The 17436-nt window shown below is 42.5% G+C and overlaps 1 protein-coding gene across 2 annotated transcripts; it reads right to left on the reverse strand.

Annotated features, from left to right (window-relative positions):
• Positions 1-150: 150 nt before the first annotated feature.
• Positions 151-12497, reverse strand: MRPS10 (mitochondrial ribosomal protein S10). 2 transcript variants are annotated; one of them, XM_025383632.1, is made up of 7 exons: positions 12389-12497; positions 8180-8244; positions 8020-8092; positions 5661-5797; positions 4261-4369; positions 2211-2300; positions 151-1727 (listed from the first exon to the last, which is right to left on the reverse strand). In XM_025383632.1, exons 1-7 carry the CDS (start codon positions 12434-12436, stop codon positions 1644-1646), a joined length of 606 nt encoding a protein of 201 aa, XP_025239417.1. In that variant the 5' UTR covers positions 12437-12497; the 3' UTR covers positions 151-1643. The 2 variants fall into 2 exon arrangements, with proteins under 2 accessions (XP_025239417.1, XP_025239418.1); XM_025383633.1 differs by having other exon boundaries at positions 8020-8089; positions 12389-12445.
• Positions 12498-17436: the final 4939 nt, after the last annotated feature.

Genomic DNA, 17436 nt, shown 5'->3' on the forward strand with positions numbered 1-17436 from the left:
CTTCAGATGACAATGTGTCATAAATTGCTGCTTTGCTACACATAGTTACCATTATGTTGCTCATGTTTTATTGACTAGTTCTTGATCTTGAGGCTTATACCTGGTGTAAGTATGCTTTAGGCATTCATGAATGACAGTCAACAACTGAGCTGAAGGTCATGGGGCACAAGGCTGTAATTCTTCTAATGGTAATGACAGTAACGTAAGTCTGATACACAAGCAGCATGTATTCAACACACTGATACCTGATAGCATGTCAGGAAAAGAGAACAGGCAATGCAGTTTAAGGAGGGAAAAACTGAGAAGTCATAACTACTCCAAAGATGTAAAGGAAACCACAAAAGACATGGACCTGCTTCTACTATAAAAAGAAAATGAAGCACTTCTCTGGGGTTGCTATACCAACTGTTTCAGCCCATTGTAGTCTTGCCTCTTTCAGGGCTTTAGCCACTATTTCATTTCACGGAAAAGCAGACATCTCCTAACAGAGAGACATTTACCAAAAGAAAGAAGGCTTATCAGTGAGAAGCTTAATAAAGAAAAAATTTTATCTATGCTTTGCACAATTTTCTTTTCTTTTTTGTTTGAGACAGAGTCTCGCTCTGTCGCCAGGCTGGAGTGCAGTGGCACGATCTCGTCTCACTGCAACCTCCACCTCCCGGGTTCAAGTTATTCTCCTGCCTCAGCCTCCTGAGTAGCTGGGATTACAGGCATGCGCCACAATGCCCGGCTAATTTTTGTATATTTAGTAGAGACAGGGTTTCACCATGTTGGTCACGCTGGTCTCAAACTTCTGACCTCATGCTCCGCCCGCCTTAGCCTCCCAAAGAGCTGGGATTACAGGCGTGAGCCACTGTGCCTGGCCTGCTTTGCGCAATTTTCAAAAGCCATTATTTCTATTCAATTTTGGGTACTTACTACAGTGCTGGATGCAAAGTTTATGCAATAAAATCTTACTGAATGAATGAATCATAGGATAAATAATATAACTAGTAATTTCTTAAGATCATAAATTCCACTACAGTAACCCCGGTAGGCAACTCTATAAAATTTTGGGCTCCAAGAAGAGGTCAATGCATGCCATAAATGTGTTTGATCTGCTGTAAAGTATATTCACAGTCTTCAAAATATAATGCTTAAATGAGATAAAACTGGTTGGTTACCACCCCCAAGTTAGCATATGCCAGCCTGCACAAAGGTAAATATCAAAAACTTTAACTGCTCAATTTGAATTAACCAAAGATTCCTTCTAGGAATCTTAAAAAAAAAAAAAATAAGGGTGTGAACACTTCAAGCACTTATTTTCAGATGCATCAACTGACATAAATTAAAAATGGTGCAAACTAATAATTGAACACTAGTAGCATAACAAAATAGAATTTTCACTTTCCACTTTGAGTCAAAGTGGTTTGCTCATGTTTGTTGAAATCAGAACTGAAACAATGACATGTATAAAAAGAACAGATAAAAGTGGTTCTTCCATTAAAAGTGCCATTCCCTGCTCTCAGCTGATGAAGGCACGAGAACTCAATGGAACAGTTAGGCAGACTCAAATCATCTCAGCTGGAAGCACTCTCCGCTTAAACATACTCATCTGGCCCACCCTCATTCCAAATTCAGGCACAAATGGCCTCCCCGAGGCTTTATGACTTGCTTTCTTCTTTTTCTTCTGATAGTGTTTCCCAGATTGGCTCCTTGATGTGTTCTGGTAACTGTTCTAACTGTGTCTAAAAAAAGAGAGAAACAAAACTATAATGTGGATTTAAAAGAACTTTTTGGCTATAAATCAGACTTATTAATTTGGTCAAATCCTCTTTACTTTTTTCTTTTATCCCCCTAGTCTTTCTATAGGGTTTTGAAATGGAAACAAGGAAACTTGATGGTCTACAAAACACTCTCACATATATAATCTATTTGATCCTCAATGATCTTCATGGATTGCCACTTAATGGGATCCCCAAGTCTAGACAACTAATATTGAGGAGGGAGAACTTCAGAGGTGGTTCACGGAGGACTTGGGCTGAAATGGCAGGATTCTGTTGCAAGGGGTGGATAGCCCCCAACCACTGTGGCAACTCTGTCTCCCAGTTTGCCACAGGTTAGGGCAAACTCTACTCAGTGGGCCAGGACCAGGTTGCAGTGTATCAAAACAACAATACAGAACCACTCCCCACTGCCCCAGCTGAAAGAGGTAGAAATTCAAGCTATACCTTTGTTACTTCCATGGCAACCCCTTCAGGTAAGTTTCGCTGAATATATTCCAAGTAGACATCTGCTGTGCTTCCAGTTAGATGTTCTAACTAAAACATCAAACATGAAAATGATTCATGTATGCTGTTTGTTAAAGCACACCTTTTTTTTTTTTTGAGATGGAGTCTCACTCTGTCGCCCGGGCTGGAGTGCATGTGATCTCAGCTCACTGCAACCTCTGCCTCCTGGGTTCAAGCCATTCTCCTGCTTCAGTCTCCCGAGTGGCTGGGACTACAGGTGTGTGCCACCATGTCCAGCTAATTTTTTTTCTATTTTTAGTAGGGATGGGGTTTCACCATGTTGGCCAGGCTGGCCTCGAACTCCTGACCTCAAGTGATCCGCCCGCCTTGGCCTCCCAAAGTGCTAGGATTACTGGCGTGAGCCACTGCGCCTGGCCTCCCCTAAAGAATCTTATGTAAAATCTCAATTAAAAAAAAAAAAAAGTATGAATCCTTTGGTTGACGGCATGGGGGCAACACGGCCCAGAAACCCTCTTCTTCCAAAATGTAGCTGCCTTAAAACCTGGGCTCCATGGAACACTGTTGGCAAGCATAGTATCAAAGCAGTATACTTTCAAGAGGCTCACAAAACAACTGAAGACAAAAGGACTAGATTATAAGATACAGTTAGTATAAGGTTTTCTGTGTGTACTATGAGAGATGTTTCCCTCAGACACAGGTGGATAAAATTTGGGTTTTTCTTTTTAAGAGTAGGGACTGGGCAGGAACAGTGGCTCACACCTGTAATCCCAGCACTTTGGAAGGCCGAGGTGGGTGGATCGCCTGAGATCAGGAGTTCAAGACCAGCTTGTTCAATATGGTGAAACCCCATCTCTACTAAAAATACAAAAATTAGCCAGGCGCAGTAGCGTACACCTGTAGTCCCAGCTACTAGGGAGGCTGAGACAGGAGAACTGCTTGAACCTGGAAGGCAGAGGTTACAGTGAGCCTAGATTGTGCCACTGCACTCCAGCCTAGGTGACAGAGTGAGACTCTATCTCAAAAAGAGTAGGGACCATGACTTTACTATATTTGTGCCCTCAATGACTAGTACAGTACTTCCCATATAAAAGATGTATGAGTGCTTGTTTTAATATTTACCAATCACTTACTATGTGATCAAAGTATTCTGAGTGCTTACATAAATTTTCCATTCTAATTCTCACACTAACCTTTTGAGATGGGTACCACTATTATTCCCATTTTACAGATGGAGGAATTGAGGTACATGTCACACAGCTGTCAAGTGCCAGAACTTGGATTCTGGCATTGGCAGTCTAACTCCAGAACCCATGCTCTCCTTAAGCACAAGACTGTGCTGGCACTAATGGAAGCACAAATGAGTAACAGATGAATGAAAAATCTAATGCTGTGCATCACTGACATGGAAAATCCAGCTAGTATGTGAAACAGTTATCAGAACTGTGTAAAACCTTAACTAGAATTTTTTTTTTTTTTTTTTTTTGAGACGGAGTCTCCCTGTGCTCCCAGGCTGGAGTGCAGTGGCGTGATCTCGGCTCACTGCAAGCTCCGCCTCCCGGGTTCACGCCATTCTCCCGCCTCAGCCTCCCAAGTAGCTGAGACTACAGGCGCCCACCACCACGCCCGGCTAGTATTTTTAGTAGAGACGGGGTTTCACCATGTTAGCCAGGATAGTCTCGATCTCCTGACCTCGTGATCCACCCGCCTCGGCCTCCCAAAGTGCTGGGATTACAGGCTTGAGCCACCGCGCCCGGCCTTAGAATTTTTTAAATATGAGCAAAATTATTCCAATGCTATCTTGGCATAATCTGCATTCCTGAATTAAGGTACGCACTACTCTAAAGGATGGCTTCATTTAATTTTACTTTTCCTACCATGACACTTCCATAAACACTAAAAGATATTTACCTTCTGTACAACCAACAGACATGGGCTTGCTGAAAGAAGTCAATCTAGTCAATGTTAAAGTTATATGCTGGTATGAATTTCTGGTATTTCAAAAATGTCAGAATTTTTCAAATACACTCACCTCTAAACATCTGTAAAGTGTTCTCATTTCATACTGAACTCTGTGCTTCTTGTAAATATGCACTGATTTGAGTAGAGTAAATCGCTCTATTTTCCTTGGGGGTTCGTGTCTGAAATTAATGGACAAAACAAAACCTGAGTCACTATGATAACAAAGCATAATTCCATGATTTTGTAGGTCAGACTCACACTCAATTATAGGCATTAAGTACCATTTACAGACTTCCATTTGCCAAAACTGTCATCTGGAACAACAACTGCTATCATAAAACTCAGGCCAAAATAAACACTGCAGACAGCAATAGCTTTTTCCCACAGGCTCAAAAATAAGCCCTGGCATGTCAAGTGAGCATGCATACACGCACACCTGCTGCTTTTACACCCTTTAGTCTTTTATTGACCAAACATATGAATTGTGAAGAGTTGCACTAGTGTGGTGGACACAGTTATAACACCTGCTATATGTCTGTTGTTTTAGGAAAATCTACAGATACATCGAAATAACAAAACTATAGTCTATTTTGGGAAACTGTGGCCTTCTGTTTTTGTTAGAAGGTCAGACTGCCAAAGCCCCAGATGGGGCCTTATTCAACAGGAGAAGGAGCAGATGACAAGACAAAGGAGACAGTTATGCTTGACCCTGCAGTGACTCCAAGGCTATCTGAAGCTTACCTTGTTCAAGCAAGAATTACTGGGTGAGTGGTGTTTCTTAGGGAAGATTTGAAACAATGGATATATTAGCCCCAAATCATCACATCCAAAGGGTCTAAAACGATTGTTCATTCACCTACTCTACCTCCCTGCTCCATGGAGATCCCAGAAACATGGCCTTCTTAAGTCTCCTTACATCTATGCAATTTCTAGAAAAAGGATTTCTTTCATTTTCCTTGTTTACTCATTCTAGTATTTAAAAACTCCAGTGGGCAGGAAGGCATGATCCTGATTAGGATAACATACGACAAGCTTAAACTCTACCCACCAAGAGTTTCTATCCTACTTTAAAAGTTCAGACTGGGCCAGGTATGGTGGCTCACGCCTGTAATCCCAGCACTTTGGGAGGCCGAGGTGGGCAATTTGCCTGAGCTCAGGAGTTCAAGACCAGCCTGGGCAACGTGGTGAAACCCCGTCTCTACTAAAATACAAAAAATTAGCCAGGCGTGGTGGTGTGTGCCTGTAGTCCCAGCTACTCCTTGGGAGGCTGAGGACTGCCTGAACCCAGGAAGCAGAGGTTGCAGTGAGCTGAGGTTGTGCCACTGCACCCCAGCCTGGGCAACAGAGCCAGACTCTGTCTTAAAAAAAAAAAAAAAAAAAAGAGTTCAGACCTTCCTGGGATGAGCACTATTTTCCTGGTTGATCATATTATAGTAGCGAACAGGTCAAATCAGGAAAGGCCATACTTACACTTTAATAGAGATACCAAGTTCTTTAGCAGCAAGCACAGCAAAATATTCATAACTGTCCAATACAGCCTTATCGTGACCTTTCACTAAAACCGACAGGCGCTTATATAATGTGTCTGGTTCATCAGAGATCGTTATCTACAATCCCAAAGAAAAGTTTCAGTTTTAGTTCCTCTTATATTTATAACTAGCAAATTTAACATATTACCCTCAATTGAAAAACTTCAGAGTTTACTAATAAATGAGGAGAAAAACACTGAGTGACAGCACTGTTAGCTGAAGTGTCTAGATACTTTCATGTTCAGATCTGGACAATGAGCCTCAGAATCTGTTAAAATACAGCGTGAATCAAAAGAATTTTCAAGGCAACCCATACAATTACTAAAGGAACTTTCCAACTTAAAATAATTATTCAGCTTCAAATTCACAATGAGAAAGGATTTCAGGGTCTCCTAATAAAAAGAGCCTGGTCAGAAGACCTAGACTGAGAATTAAACTCTGCTAATGGTAGCTGAAGGACAACGGGCAAATCATCTCATCTCACTGCACACTGGTTTCCTCACATATGAAAGAGGGTAAACCTATGCTATAGCCCACAGTATTTCTCTAAGAAAAAAATAAGAAAACACAGATTAAAGCCCTTATTAATTATAAAACATTATTATACAAAGCCAAGCTAGTTCTATTCATATTTTTTATTAGGTTTTATTCATGTTTTGCCTGCCCTAATAAACAAATTACTCATTTCTAATTAAAATGATATGATGCTGACTGTACCTATAACTTCTACCTCTTCCACCCTAATACCTAAAGACCTCAGAAATAATGGGTTTGACACTTCTGACTTTCTTCCAAGAGGTGAATTACCTTCATTTCATTCATCCATTAAACCAGTAAATTATACTACTAATCCGATGATTCAGAATTAAATCACTTCACTCCTGAAAGGAGATTTACTTACTAGCCAGAAAGCTAGATATCCACTCTCAATTACCCCAAAAAGAGTTGTTGGAAGAACAAAATATACTGATAGCCTGTGTCATGAGTTGAGGGATGAGAAGGGGGAATATAGCCTCAAGATTGTTCTGACTGATCCCTACAGGGTGTTAAAAGATACTATGAATTTGTTAGGAATATTAAAAATCAGAAGATTTCACAAGAACATCTGGATTTCAGTTTAGCCTGGAAGATTTAGACAAGCTGGCATCATTAGGTCTGATTTCCCACAGGGCAACAAGTGGCTAGAGTAAGTAGCTGCTGTCTTGCTTATAAAGACAGTGGCACACCATGCCAATTCTGCAACCTTTTCTTATAGGCCTGGCTCCTGCAGGCATGTGAGTTGCAGACTGGGGCTTAAATGTACTGTCATAGAAATATATCCAGTACTGGCCAGGTGTGGTGGCTCATGCCTGTAATCCCAGCACTTTGGGAGGCTGAGACAGGCAGATCACTTGAGGCCAGGAGTTTGAGACCAGCCTGGCCAACATGGCAAAACTCCATTTCCACTAAAAATACAAAAATTAGCCAGGCATGGTGGTGCGTGCCTGTAATCCCAGCTAGTCGGGAGGCTAAGGCATGAGAACTGCTTGAACCCAGGAGGCTGAGGTGAGCCAAGATCATGCCACTGCACACCAGCCTGGGTGACAGAGCGAGACTCTGTCTCAAAATAAATAAATAAATAAATAAATAAATATCCAGTATCTATTAAGAGAAAAGATAGAAAAAAAAAAGAGCAGTAAACTAGACATGTGCACAGACAAAATAAGTACCAAATAAGTACAAAATAAGACAAATGTCTAGAACTGTAAAATCCCAAACTGTTAATATTTTTGAGGGGTAGAAACGGAAGGATTTTTAAAAATTACAAGTAACACAAAAAACTGGATTGATGAAATCATAGCTTCTACAGGGTTACCGAGTTCCTTCTAGATGTTTATTATTTGTGCTAATGCATTTTCTCACTGTGAACAATAAAGCACCGTCCAGGCCCAGGCTCAATACACAAAATGAAAACAAAGACTTGAAGGCTACCAGAAAAATACTTCTCCATAACATAACATCAAGTATTCTACATCACAAATTCTGACAACTCTTCCATTATGCCAAGCTAAAAGCAAGAGACTGCTAATTAGCACAGTTATTTGGGGGTAAATAATTTATTCTTTTAGAACTTACTTTGATACCCTGAAGATAATACAATCCAGGGAGTTAAGAGAATATACGCATTGTGCATTTGCCAGTATTCTAGGACAAAATTTTTTTATTCATAGAGTGTTTGGAGGAAAAAAAACCCCAATGAAATAATAAGGAAAACCTATTGTTAATGTAGCTCCTTATACCAAGGAACAGGGAGTACGTACCACAGGTTTGGTCAAATCCTTTGGAACATCAACATGTAGGTTTGAAAACTGTACCCACTTCATATTGGTACTGCTATGTGTGGGGAAAAAAAGAGAAACCTAAGTAAAATAGCACAATAACCTATTCTGTTCAGTTTAGCACATCCAATTGTATACTTACAGAAGAAAGCCACCATTTTTGACTGTATCGCCCTTAGAACTGTTTACAGAAAAATTCCCCAATCCCTAAAGAAAAAAAAGCAGGACATGTGTTAGAATTAAAGTCAACTACCAAACCATTCATAATTTCCACTAAAAACTAAAGGGTTACCTCATTATTTCAGATGAAGATACTGGGGTAACTAAAATGGCCAAATTAGATTTCATTAAAAAAAAAAAATTGAGGACAATGGTAGAGTTGATGATAAAAAAGCAGTCTCAAAATACTAGAGAATCTCTATTTTAAAGTTTAGGAATAAAAACTTTTTCAAAAAAAACAATTCTCACATTAAAAAAGCTATGAATTATGTAGACATCAAGAAAAAAACTTTATTTTCCCATTTTTTTTTTTTTTTACAAATTGTACTTCAGTAAATACTTATTTTGCCTGAATATTTTTAAGCAATAAAATATCTTGTTTTTATAACTTGTTAAGAGTTGGAATAAAAATTCTAAAGTACCCCTCTTTTGATGCTTTCATACATCTTTTAAAGCATGCATATTTCTTAGCTTGGCTGGGATAATTAGCTTATAAATGAACTGAAATATGAGCTGTGACTTATACCCAACTTGTTGTAGCATGTTGTGCCACATGCTACAACAAACCCACATTTCCAAATCCTTTACCTTCAGCTCCCCCTGGTGGAACATGACTTTCCAGTTTTAGGAAACAAGCTATACTACTGCATATAACATAACAGCTAACTGTTTTTTCCTGTAAACTTTCCTGAGATTTTAAAGTGTAACCCGAGAAAGTGGAAACACAATTGGATCCTTAAAAACACAATGAAGATGAAAATAAGGCCAGGTGCTGTGGCTCACACCTGTAATCCCAACACTTTTGGAGGCCAAGGTGGGTGGATCACTTGCGGTCAGGAGTTCCAGAGCAGCCTGGCCAACATGGTGAAACCCTGTCTCTACTAAAAATACAAAAATTAGCCGGGCATGGTGGTGGCACGGCTGTGATCCTAGTTACTTGGGAGGCTGAGGCAGAAGAATCGCTTGAACCTGGGAGGCGGAGGCTGCAGTGAGCTGAGATCGTGCCACTGTACTCCAGGCTGGGTGACAGAGCGAGACTCCATCTCAAAAAAAAAAAAAAAAAAAAAGTTTAGCATAAGTGAAGTTTCATTAATACAACTGATGGTCACCTAAGTATGTTTTTGTTTGTTTTTTCAGGGTTTTTTCTGAGACAGGGTCTCACTCTATTATCCAGGCTGGAGTGCAGTTGCATGATCAAGGCCTGGACCTCCCAGGTTCAGGTGATCCTCCCACCTCAGTCTCCCGGGTAGCTGGGAGTACAGCACGGGCCACCAGGCTCAGCTAATTTTTTGTACTTTTGTAGAGATGGGTTTTCACCATACTTCCCAGGCTGGCCTTGAACTCGTGGGCTCAAGTGATCCTCCAGCCTCAGTCTCCCAAAGTGCTGGGATTTCAGGAGCGAACCAACACCTAGCCACGTTTTAAAAGCCTATCGTTAGCTTATTGTCCTTCCTCTCTTTACTCAAGATAGAGACAAATCATAACTCTATAATATTCTTTGCACCAAAAGGGAAAAGAAAAGGAAAAAGGAAATCAGGTACAATACAAGGTGGTAAGAGGTATGTGCCATTCTTCAGACGAAATTGCATAGAAAATTCCCTCCCAACAATTATACCAGTGACTCCACAATCGAGTTGTGCAAGAGGAGCAAGAATATTACACTTCTCAGTCACGTTCTCCCACTATAAAACCTCTGCTTTTTTGTTTTTTTGAGACAGTCTTGCTCTGTTGCCCAGGCTGGAGTACAGAGGAGCATTCTCGGCAACCTCCACCTCCTGGGTTCAAGCGATTCTCCTGCCTTAGCCTCCTGAGTAGCTGGGATTACAGGGGCCCACTGTCACACTCAGCTAATTTTTGTATTTTTAGTAGAGACAGGGTTTCGCCATGTTTGCCAGGCTGGTCTTGAACTCCTGACCTCAAGTGATCCACCCGCCTTGTCCTCCCAAAGTGCTGGGATTACAGGCATGAGCCACCGCGCTCAGCCTTATAAACCTCTGCGTTTAAAAGTGGGAGTCTAGGCCGGGCTCGGTGGCTTGCGCCTGTAGTCCCAGCACTTTGGGAGGCTGAGGCGGGCGGATCACGAGGTCGGGAGATCGAGATCATCCTGGTGAACACGGTGAAACCCCGTCTACTAAAAATACAAAAAAATTAGCCGGGCGCGGTGGTGGGCGCCTGTGGTCCCAGCCTCTCTGGAGGCTGAGGCAGGAGAATGGCATGAACCCGGGAGGCGACGGAGCATGCAGTGAGTGCAGATCGCGCCACTGCACTCCAGCCTGGGCGACAGAGCCAGACTCTGTCTCAAAAAAAAAAAAAAAAAAAAAAAAAAAAAAAAGTGGGAGTCTAAAGTGCTATTACATCCACGAGTCAATCTTAAGAAGTTTTTCTGTTTTTTTTTTTTTTGAGAGGGAGTCTTGCTCTTGTTGCCCAGGCTGGAGTGCAATGGCACGATCTTGGCTCGCTGCAACCTCTGCCTCTGGGTTCGAGCAATTCTCCTTCCTCAGCTTCCCGAGTAGCAGGGATTACAAGCATGAGCCACCACACCTGGCTAATTTTTTTTATTTTTAGTAGAGACGGGGTTTCACCGTGTTAGTTAGGATGGTCTCGATCTCCTAACTTCGTGATCTGCCCACCTCGACCTCCCAAAGTGTTGGCATTACAGGCATGAGCCACCGCGCCCAGTCAACTAGTTTTTCAATTGCATTTTTTCTTTGTATTTCTTGAGAGAGAGAGAGAGAGGGAATGTGTGTGCACGTGTTGAGGGTGGTGGTGGTTTAAAAGGGAGGGCTGTCTGGGTAAATTTGTCTTAATAAAGCAGTTCAAAGATTTCAACCTCTAATACCATCTGATTTTTCTTAAGAACATTGGTTTTCAGGCCGGGTGCGGGGGCTCAAGCCTGTAATCCCAGCACTTTGGGAGGCCGAGGCGGGCGGATCACTGAGGTCAGGAGTTCGAGACCAGCCTGACAGACACGGTGAAACCCTGTCTCTACTAAAAATACAAATATTAGCTGGGCATGGTGGCGCATGCCTGTAATCCCAGCTGCTCGGGAGGCTCAGGCAGGAGAATCACTTGAACCCGGGAGGCGGGGGTTGCCGTGAGCCGAGATAGTGTCATTGCACTCCAGTTTGGGCGACTAGAGCGAAACTCCGTCTCCAAAACAAAACAAAAAACAGTGGTTCTCAAACTGTAGTCTGAGGACGTCTGTGGGGTCTCTCAGACACTATCAGGGGATCCGGGAAATCAAAACTATTTTCATAAAACTAAGATGTTACTTACAACTTTTACACTCATTCTCTTACTAGTGTATAGTGAAGTTTTCCCGTGACAGCCTGAGGTGTGACATAGAAAAAGATTAAATACAGAAGCAGATTTGAATCTAGCTTTTATTAAGCCAGAAATTAAAGAGAGCTGCAAAAATGTAAAACATTGCTGCTCCTTACTCGTTTGTTCAGAAAACATATTTTTCATAAAGTGTTGTAACATGTAATGAGTGTTACTTTTAAATCAATACATATTCTTAAGTTTTATTTTCCAAAAAGCTAAATATAGATAGCTAAAATCCACAAAAGCAAAAGCTCTTTGGAGTCCTCAACTCCGAAAGTGTAAAGCGGTCCCAAGGCCAAAAAGCATGAGAACCGCTGCTGAAAAGTTTTTGCTCCTCCTCCAAATAACTGTGCAGAGGATATCTAATCCACTCCTCTGGCTTGAGACGTTCCTCTAAACCTGGATGCCAGGAAAGCATCTCAATTTAGTTCCATGGGATGAGTTTGAGATCTCGCACCAGCTCAGCCTCTTAATTTTCGCGAGGCAAATTTCCTGTCTTCTCTGAGCCTCAGTTTATTTTGCAAACGTAAAAGAAAGGTTTTGGAACATAGAAAGTACAAAATCTTTTCCAGCTCTGACATTCTACGATTATTCTTGTTCCTATCTTTGCCTGGACTCATTAACTTATGTTTAATTCCATGAGAGAATTCTGAGAAAACCAGCCCCTTTCTCGTCACTTTCCTGTAAACGGCGCGAGGTGAGGGATAAATATCAGGAAAAATTCTGATGGGCAGAGCGGCTGGTGGCTGGGAAACTTAAAGGCAACTATCCCGGTCAGCCCTCCTAGTCTCCCTAGCCCATCCAGTACCTGCCAGAGGCGCCGGCACACGGCCCCGAACACTGTCCGCGCCGCCATCTTATCGGTCCCGACCTCTCAGGATTGCTTCCGGGGTTACAGCGGCGTCCTCAGACCATAGAGTTCCGCAAAAGGAGAGAGTACATCCTCATGTTCCGAGGCTGAAACAACCATAGAGACACGATCCTGTGCTTTTTGAGGGCGGGACAGTTGGCAGGCGGAGGCCAGCCTTGTTCTGGGCAGTGTCTGGATAGTTACCAAGCCCCATTAATGTTTTCACCTTTAAATTGTTGTGTGTGTATACGCGCGCACACACACACACACTCTTATTTATTTACTTATTTTTTTCTTTTAGAGACTGGGTCTCACTCGGCTGCCCAGGCTGGAGCGCAGTGGCACAGTCATAGCTCACTGCAGCCTCAAACTCCTGGCTCAAGTGATCCTCCTGCCTCAGCCTCCCAAGTAGCTGAACTACAAGCGCGTGCCACCACAGCCAACTAATTTTTTGTTTTTTAATTTTCTTGTAGAGACAGGGTCTCGTTATATTGCCTGTGTTATTTTGTGGGCTGGTCTCAAACTCATGTCCTCAAGTGATCTTCCGGCCTTGGCCTCCCAAAGGACTGAGATTACAGGTATGAGCCACCAAGCCCAGACTGAAACTAATGTATTGACACCATTTACTTCAGTAATGGGTGATTTATTTTCCTATTTTTGCATTTTTCAATTTTTTTTTTCATTTTTCAAAATTTTAACAAAATCTATATATAATAAGAAAAAGAAAAGTCGGCCACTACCATTGGGTCCAGTTGCCACTCAATTACCTTATTGCAATGGCTTTCTAATTATGGTTCTTAATCCTTTCTTCCTTCCCCACACGAATTGGAATTCTTGTGCTCCATCCATTTTGTATACCACTGTCCTACTGATGTTTCTAAATTATTCATTTCCTTATGTTACTCTTGTATTTAGGAATTTACAATGACTAGCTTCACCTACAGCAAGCCAAAGTGTTTTGTCTAGTTATTAATGTCCACCATAATTTTTTCCAAGTAAAAAAGTTTATAACTGGGATTTGCTATAATAAAAACTTCTTCGGGCTGGGCGCGGTGGCTCACGCCTGTAATCCCAGCACTTTGGGAGACTGAGGCAGGCGGATCACCTGAGGTCAGGAGTTCGAGACCAGCCTGGCCAACATGGTGAAACCCCATCTCTACTAAAAATACAAAAAATTAGTGGAATATCATCGTTGTCTGCGTGTAGTTCCAGCTACTCAGGAGGCAGAGGCATGAGAATTGCTTGAACCTGGGAGATGGAGGTTGCAGTGAGCCAAGATCGTGCCACTGCACTCCAGCCTAGGAGACACAATGAGACTGTCTAAAAAAAAAAGAAAGAAAAGGCCAGGTGCAGTGGCTCACACCTGTAATTCCAGCACTCAGCGCTTTGAGAGGCCAAGGCAGGTGGATCACCTGACGTCAGGAGTTCAAGACCAGCCTGGCCAACATGGCAAAAGCCTGTCTCTATAAAAATACAAAAATTAGTCAGCTGTGGTGGTGTGCACCTGTAATCCCAGCTATTTGGGAGGCTGAGGCAGGAGAATCACTTGAACCTGGGAGGCAGAGGGTGCAGTGAGTCAAGATTGAGATGGCGCCACTGCACTCCAGTCTGGGGAACAGAGCAAGACTCCATCTCAAAAAAAAACTTCTTCCATTTGTGTAAATCTTTAAAAATTTATTTTTATTTTTCCTTTTATTTTCTTCTCATCTTAAAGTCTGCTTCTATAATACCATATTGTCTTATTTTATTTGATTTTATTTTTTTGTGAGACAGTGTCTCACTCTGTTGCCCAGGCTGGACAGCACTGGCTTGATCATAGCCCACTGCAGGCTCAAACTCCTGGGGTTAAGTGATCCTCACACCACAGCCTCTGGAGTATCTAGAACCACAGGTGTTTGCAACCATTTTTTATTTTATTTTTATTGTTTGTAGAGACAGAGACTTGCTATGTTGCCCACGCTGGTCTCAAACTCCTGGCTTCCAGCAATCCTCTCACCTTGGCCTCCCAAAGTGCTGGTTTTACAGGTATGAGCCACTGCACCTGGCCCATTTGTGCACATTTCTAAGTTTTATTTTCCCAGAATGCTTTCACATATGCATTTTAGCCTAATGGAAAACTGTAGCCTTATCATCAGATCTGGTTTCTAATCCCAGGTTTACCAGTTAGTTGAGTGACTTTGAGCAAGTTACTTCCCTACCCTGAGCCTCAGTTTTCTCATATGTCCAAAAAAAAAAAAAAAAAAGATAACAGTAGTTCCTGCTTCCAATAGTTGCTTGGGAATTCGATGCAATACCAATGTATGGTGTTTAGTACAATACTGCCATGTACTGATACTATAGATGTTATCCACTATCTGTGCCATTAAGTTTCTGCTTCACCTGCCTCACAAGGTTGTTGAGAGATTAAAAATAAAAAGATCAAGTTTATGAGAATATTTTGTAGCATCCAACTAAAGAACCGTACACATATGAAGTTGTTTTTTTTCTCCCCACAAATAGTTATTACTACCCTATTTTGTAGGCAAGAGAACCAAAGAAGAGGTGAAATGATTCGCCCAACATCACAGCTATCTAGGAGATAGGAAGGCTCTAGGAGCAGAAACCAGTTTTCCTGCCCCTCAGACTGGCCTCTGTTTACTAGAACTCAGTTCATGTTGAGGTGTGGCAGAGATTCCAGTGCGGCCTTGCACCAGAGTATGGAAACAGCACACTTCACCTGTGTGCACTTCTTATTTTTGAGATGGAGTTTCACTCTTGTTGCCCAGCCTGGAGTGCAATGGTGCGATCCTGGCTCACTGCAACCTCCGCATCCCGGGTTCAAGTGATTCTCCTACCTCAGCTTCTGAGTAGCTGGGATTACAGGCATGCGCCACCACGCCCAGCTAATTTTTGTATTTTTAGTAGAGATGGGGTTTCTCCATGTTGGCCAGGATGGTCTCAATCTCTTGACTTCATGATCCGCCCACCTCAGCCTCCTGAAGTGCTGGGATTACAGGCTTGAGCCACCACACCCGGGCTCACCTGTGTGCACTTCTGCTGGACTCAGTGATGCCCCATGTTGGCAGGCTGCCCAGTGCCCTTCTCAGAATCAGTCTCTCTGAATTGTGACATTTAAGGGAATTTCCCTCAGCCAATGGGGTTTTCCAACAGCCTCCCCACTCCCAACTCTGTTGCTGCTTCCAAAGTTTGCATCAGTCTGTCCAAATGGCACTTCTGTGAGGCCTTTCAGCCTGCCTCTGTCCCCTTTGAGTAGCCTCAGTTGGGTGAGTGTTCTGCAACCATAGTGCTTGCAAACGACTTTCACCTAAGTTGCCTACTCTGATCCTCACCAGAAGACATGGATTTTGTCCTCATTTAATAGATGAGGAAACCAAGGTGAAATGATTCCCTCAAGGTCATTTGGTAAGTTAGTTACAGCTAAACCAATAACCCTCTTAAAAGCAGTGCCTTTTCTACCACTGCAGTGGGCTGGTGCTGCTTCTATTATAAGGTTCAGTTCTATTTAAATCTCTTCGATAATAGGACTAGAAATACCCACCCACCACCCTAGCACCACTCCAAAAGAAATAGGGGCTTATATTTAAAGACCTGTGTGGTCCAGACGGCTCCTGGAACTGGAAAGGTTTGCTTTAAACAGCCTTAGGGACTGGGATACCCTCTTCACTCCTGAGGCCAAATGTGTTCTTTTTAGTGATGGGCTTTCACTGCTTACCAATAGTTTCTGCTTCCTCAGGACTCTGCGTGGCCACTCTTTGCTGCTTTGGTTCATCAAGTTTCTCCATTCATACTCTCAAATGTGGGAATTTGATTTGGTCCTCTCATCTTCCTGGGCTGAGCCAAATGTGTCACCAAATGGCCTATGAGCCTAATGGTTTGGGGTCAAGTGCCAACTTGCTAGGGCCTAAGTAGAAGTCATTGTAAGGAGCAACGTCAGGTTTTGCCAAGAGTAGGGCTGAGAACAGTGCTCTTTGGCATGAAGTGTGGGCATGGATAGCATTCTGAAGCTTGGCCTATCCGTTAAGCATCTCTTTCCTACAGCCTAAACTTCTAGACACCCGACCTCATGTAGATGAGCAGGAGTCCGATGATTCTAGAGAGTTGATGCAAGTAAACCTTGCTTTATGTCCAGAAAAAATAAACAGAGATACATCAAATATTTTACAGTTAATCATATTTTGATTGTGCCGGTTGTTCTGTTTTTAAAGATAGCCCTTTCCAAAAGATCCTCTCTTACATAAAGGAAGTAATCAGCCCTTTGGCTCCTTTTTTATTTTTGTTTGTATTATTATTGTTTTTTGGAGACAGTTTCACTCTTGTTGCCCAGGCTGGAGTGCAATGGCACGATCTCGGTTCACTGCAACCTCTGACTCCTGGGTTCAAGCAATTCTCCTGCCTCAGCCTCCCGAGTAGCTGGGATTACAGGCGTGTGCCACCACGCCCGTCTAATTTTTTGTATTTTTAGTAGAGACAGGGTTTCTCCATGTTGGTCAGGCTGGTCTCAAACTCCTGACCTCAGGTGATCTGCCCACCTCGGCCTCCCGAAGTGCTGAGATTGCAGGAGTGAGCCACTGCACCCGGCCCTTTGGCTCCTTTACACAGGGATATCTGCAATTCAGAGATCACTTATGGTTCTCTTAGGAATATATTATTCAATTTCTTAAAATATCTTCCAATTATGCTTTGCTATGTCAACATGAACTCTCATTCACATTCCTAGAGCACATCTCAGCTCGCTGACGGTGGCTGAGGATGGTAGGTAGGGAGTAAATGGAATTCAGGATTTACACACATGTTCTGTCTCTGCCAAATGCACACATGGATGAGCATACCTGGAGGACTGGCGAGGTAACTCATTGAACACACAGTTACTTGCTATAAATTGCTGTGTACGTGTGGGCGATGGTGAGAGGATTCCCAATATTGATAGGGCTCTTCTCAATGCTGGAATTGAATCTGTTCCAAGGCCCCCATATGTCTTTCTAGGTATTAAATTCCTTGGCTGGAAG

Source organism: Theropithecus gelada, chromosome 4 (assembly GCF_003255815.1).
Source record: "Theropithecus gelada isolate Dixy chromosome 4, Tgel_1.0, whole genome shotgun sequence".
Classification (NCBI taxonomy): Eukaryota; Metazoa; Chordata; class Mammalia; order Primates; family Cercopithecidae; genus Theropithecus; species Theropithecus gelada.

Bases quoted from the DNA above. Each gene is read 5' to 3' on its own strand.
- MRPS10 (XM_025383632.1), bottom strand. From the start codon at position 12,436: ATGGCGGCGCGGACAGTGTTCGGGGCCGTGTGCCGGCGCCTCTGGCAG. The intron at 8,245-12,388 runs GTACTGGATGGG...TTTTTTCTTTAG, and splicing joins TGTGCCGGCGCCTCTGGCAG to GGATTGGGGAATTTTTCTGT. The intron at 1,728-2,210 runs GTATAGCTTGAA...CTCTTTTTTTAG, and splicing joins TTGCCATGGAAGTAACAAAG to ACACAGTTAGAACAGTTACC.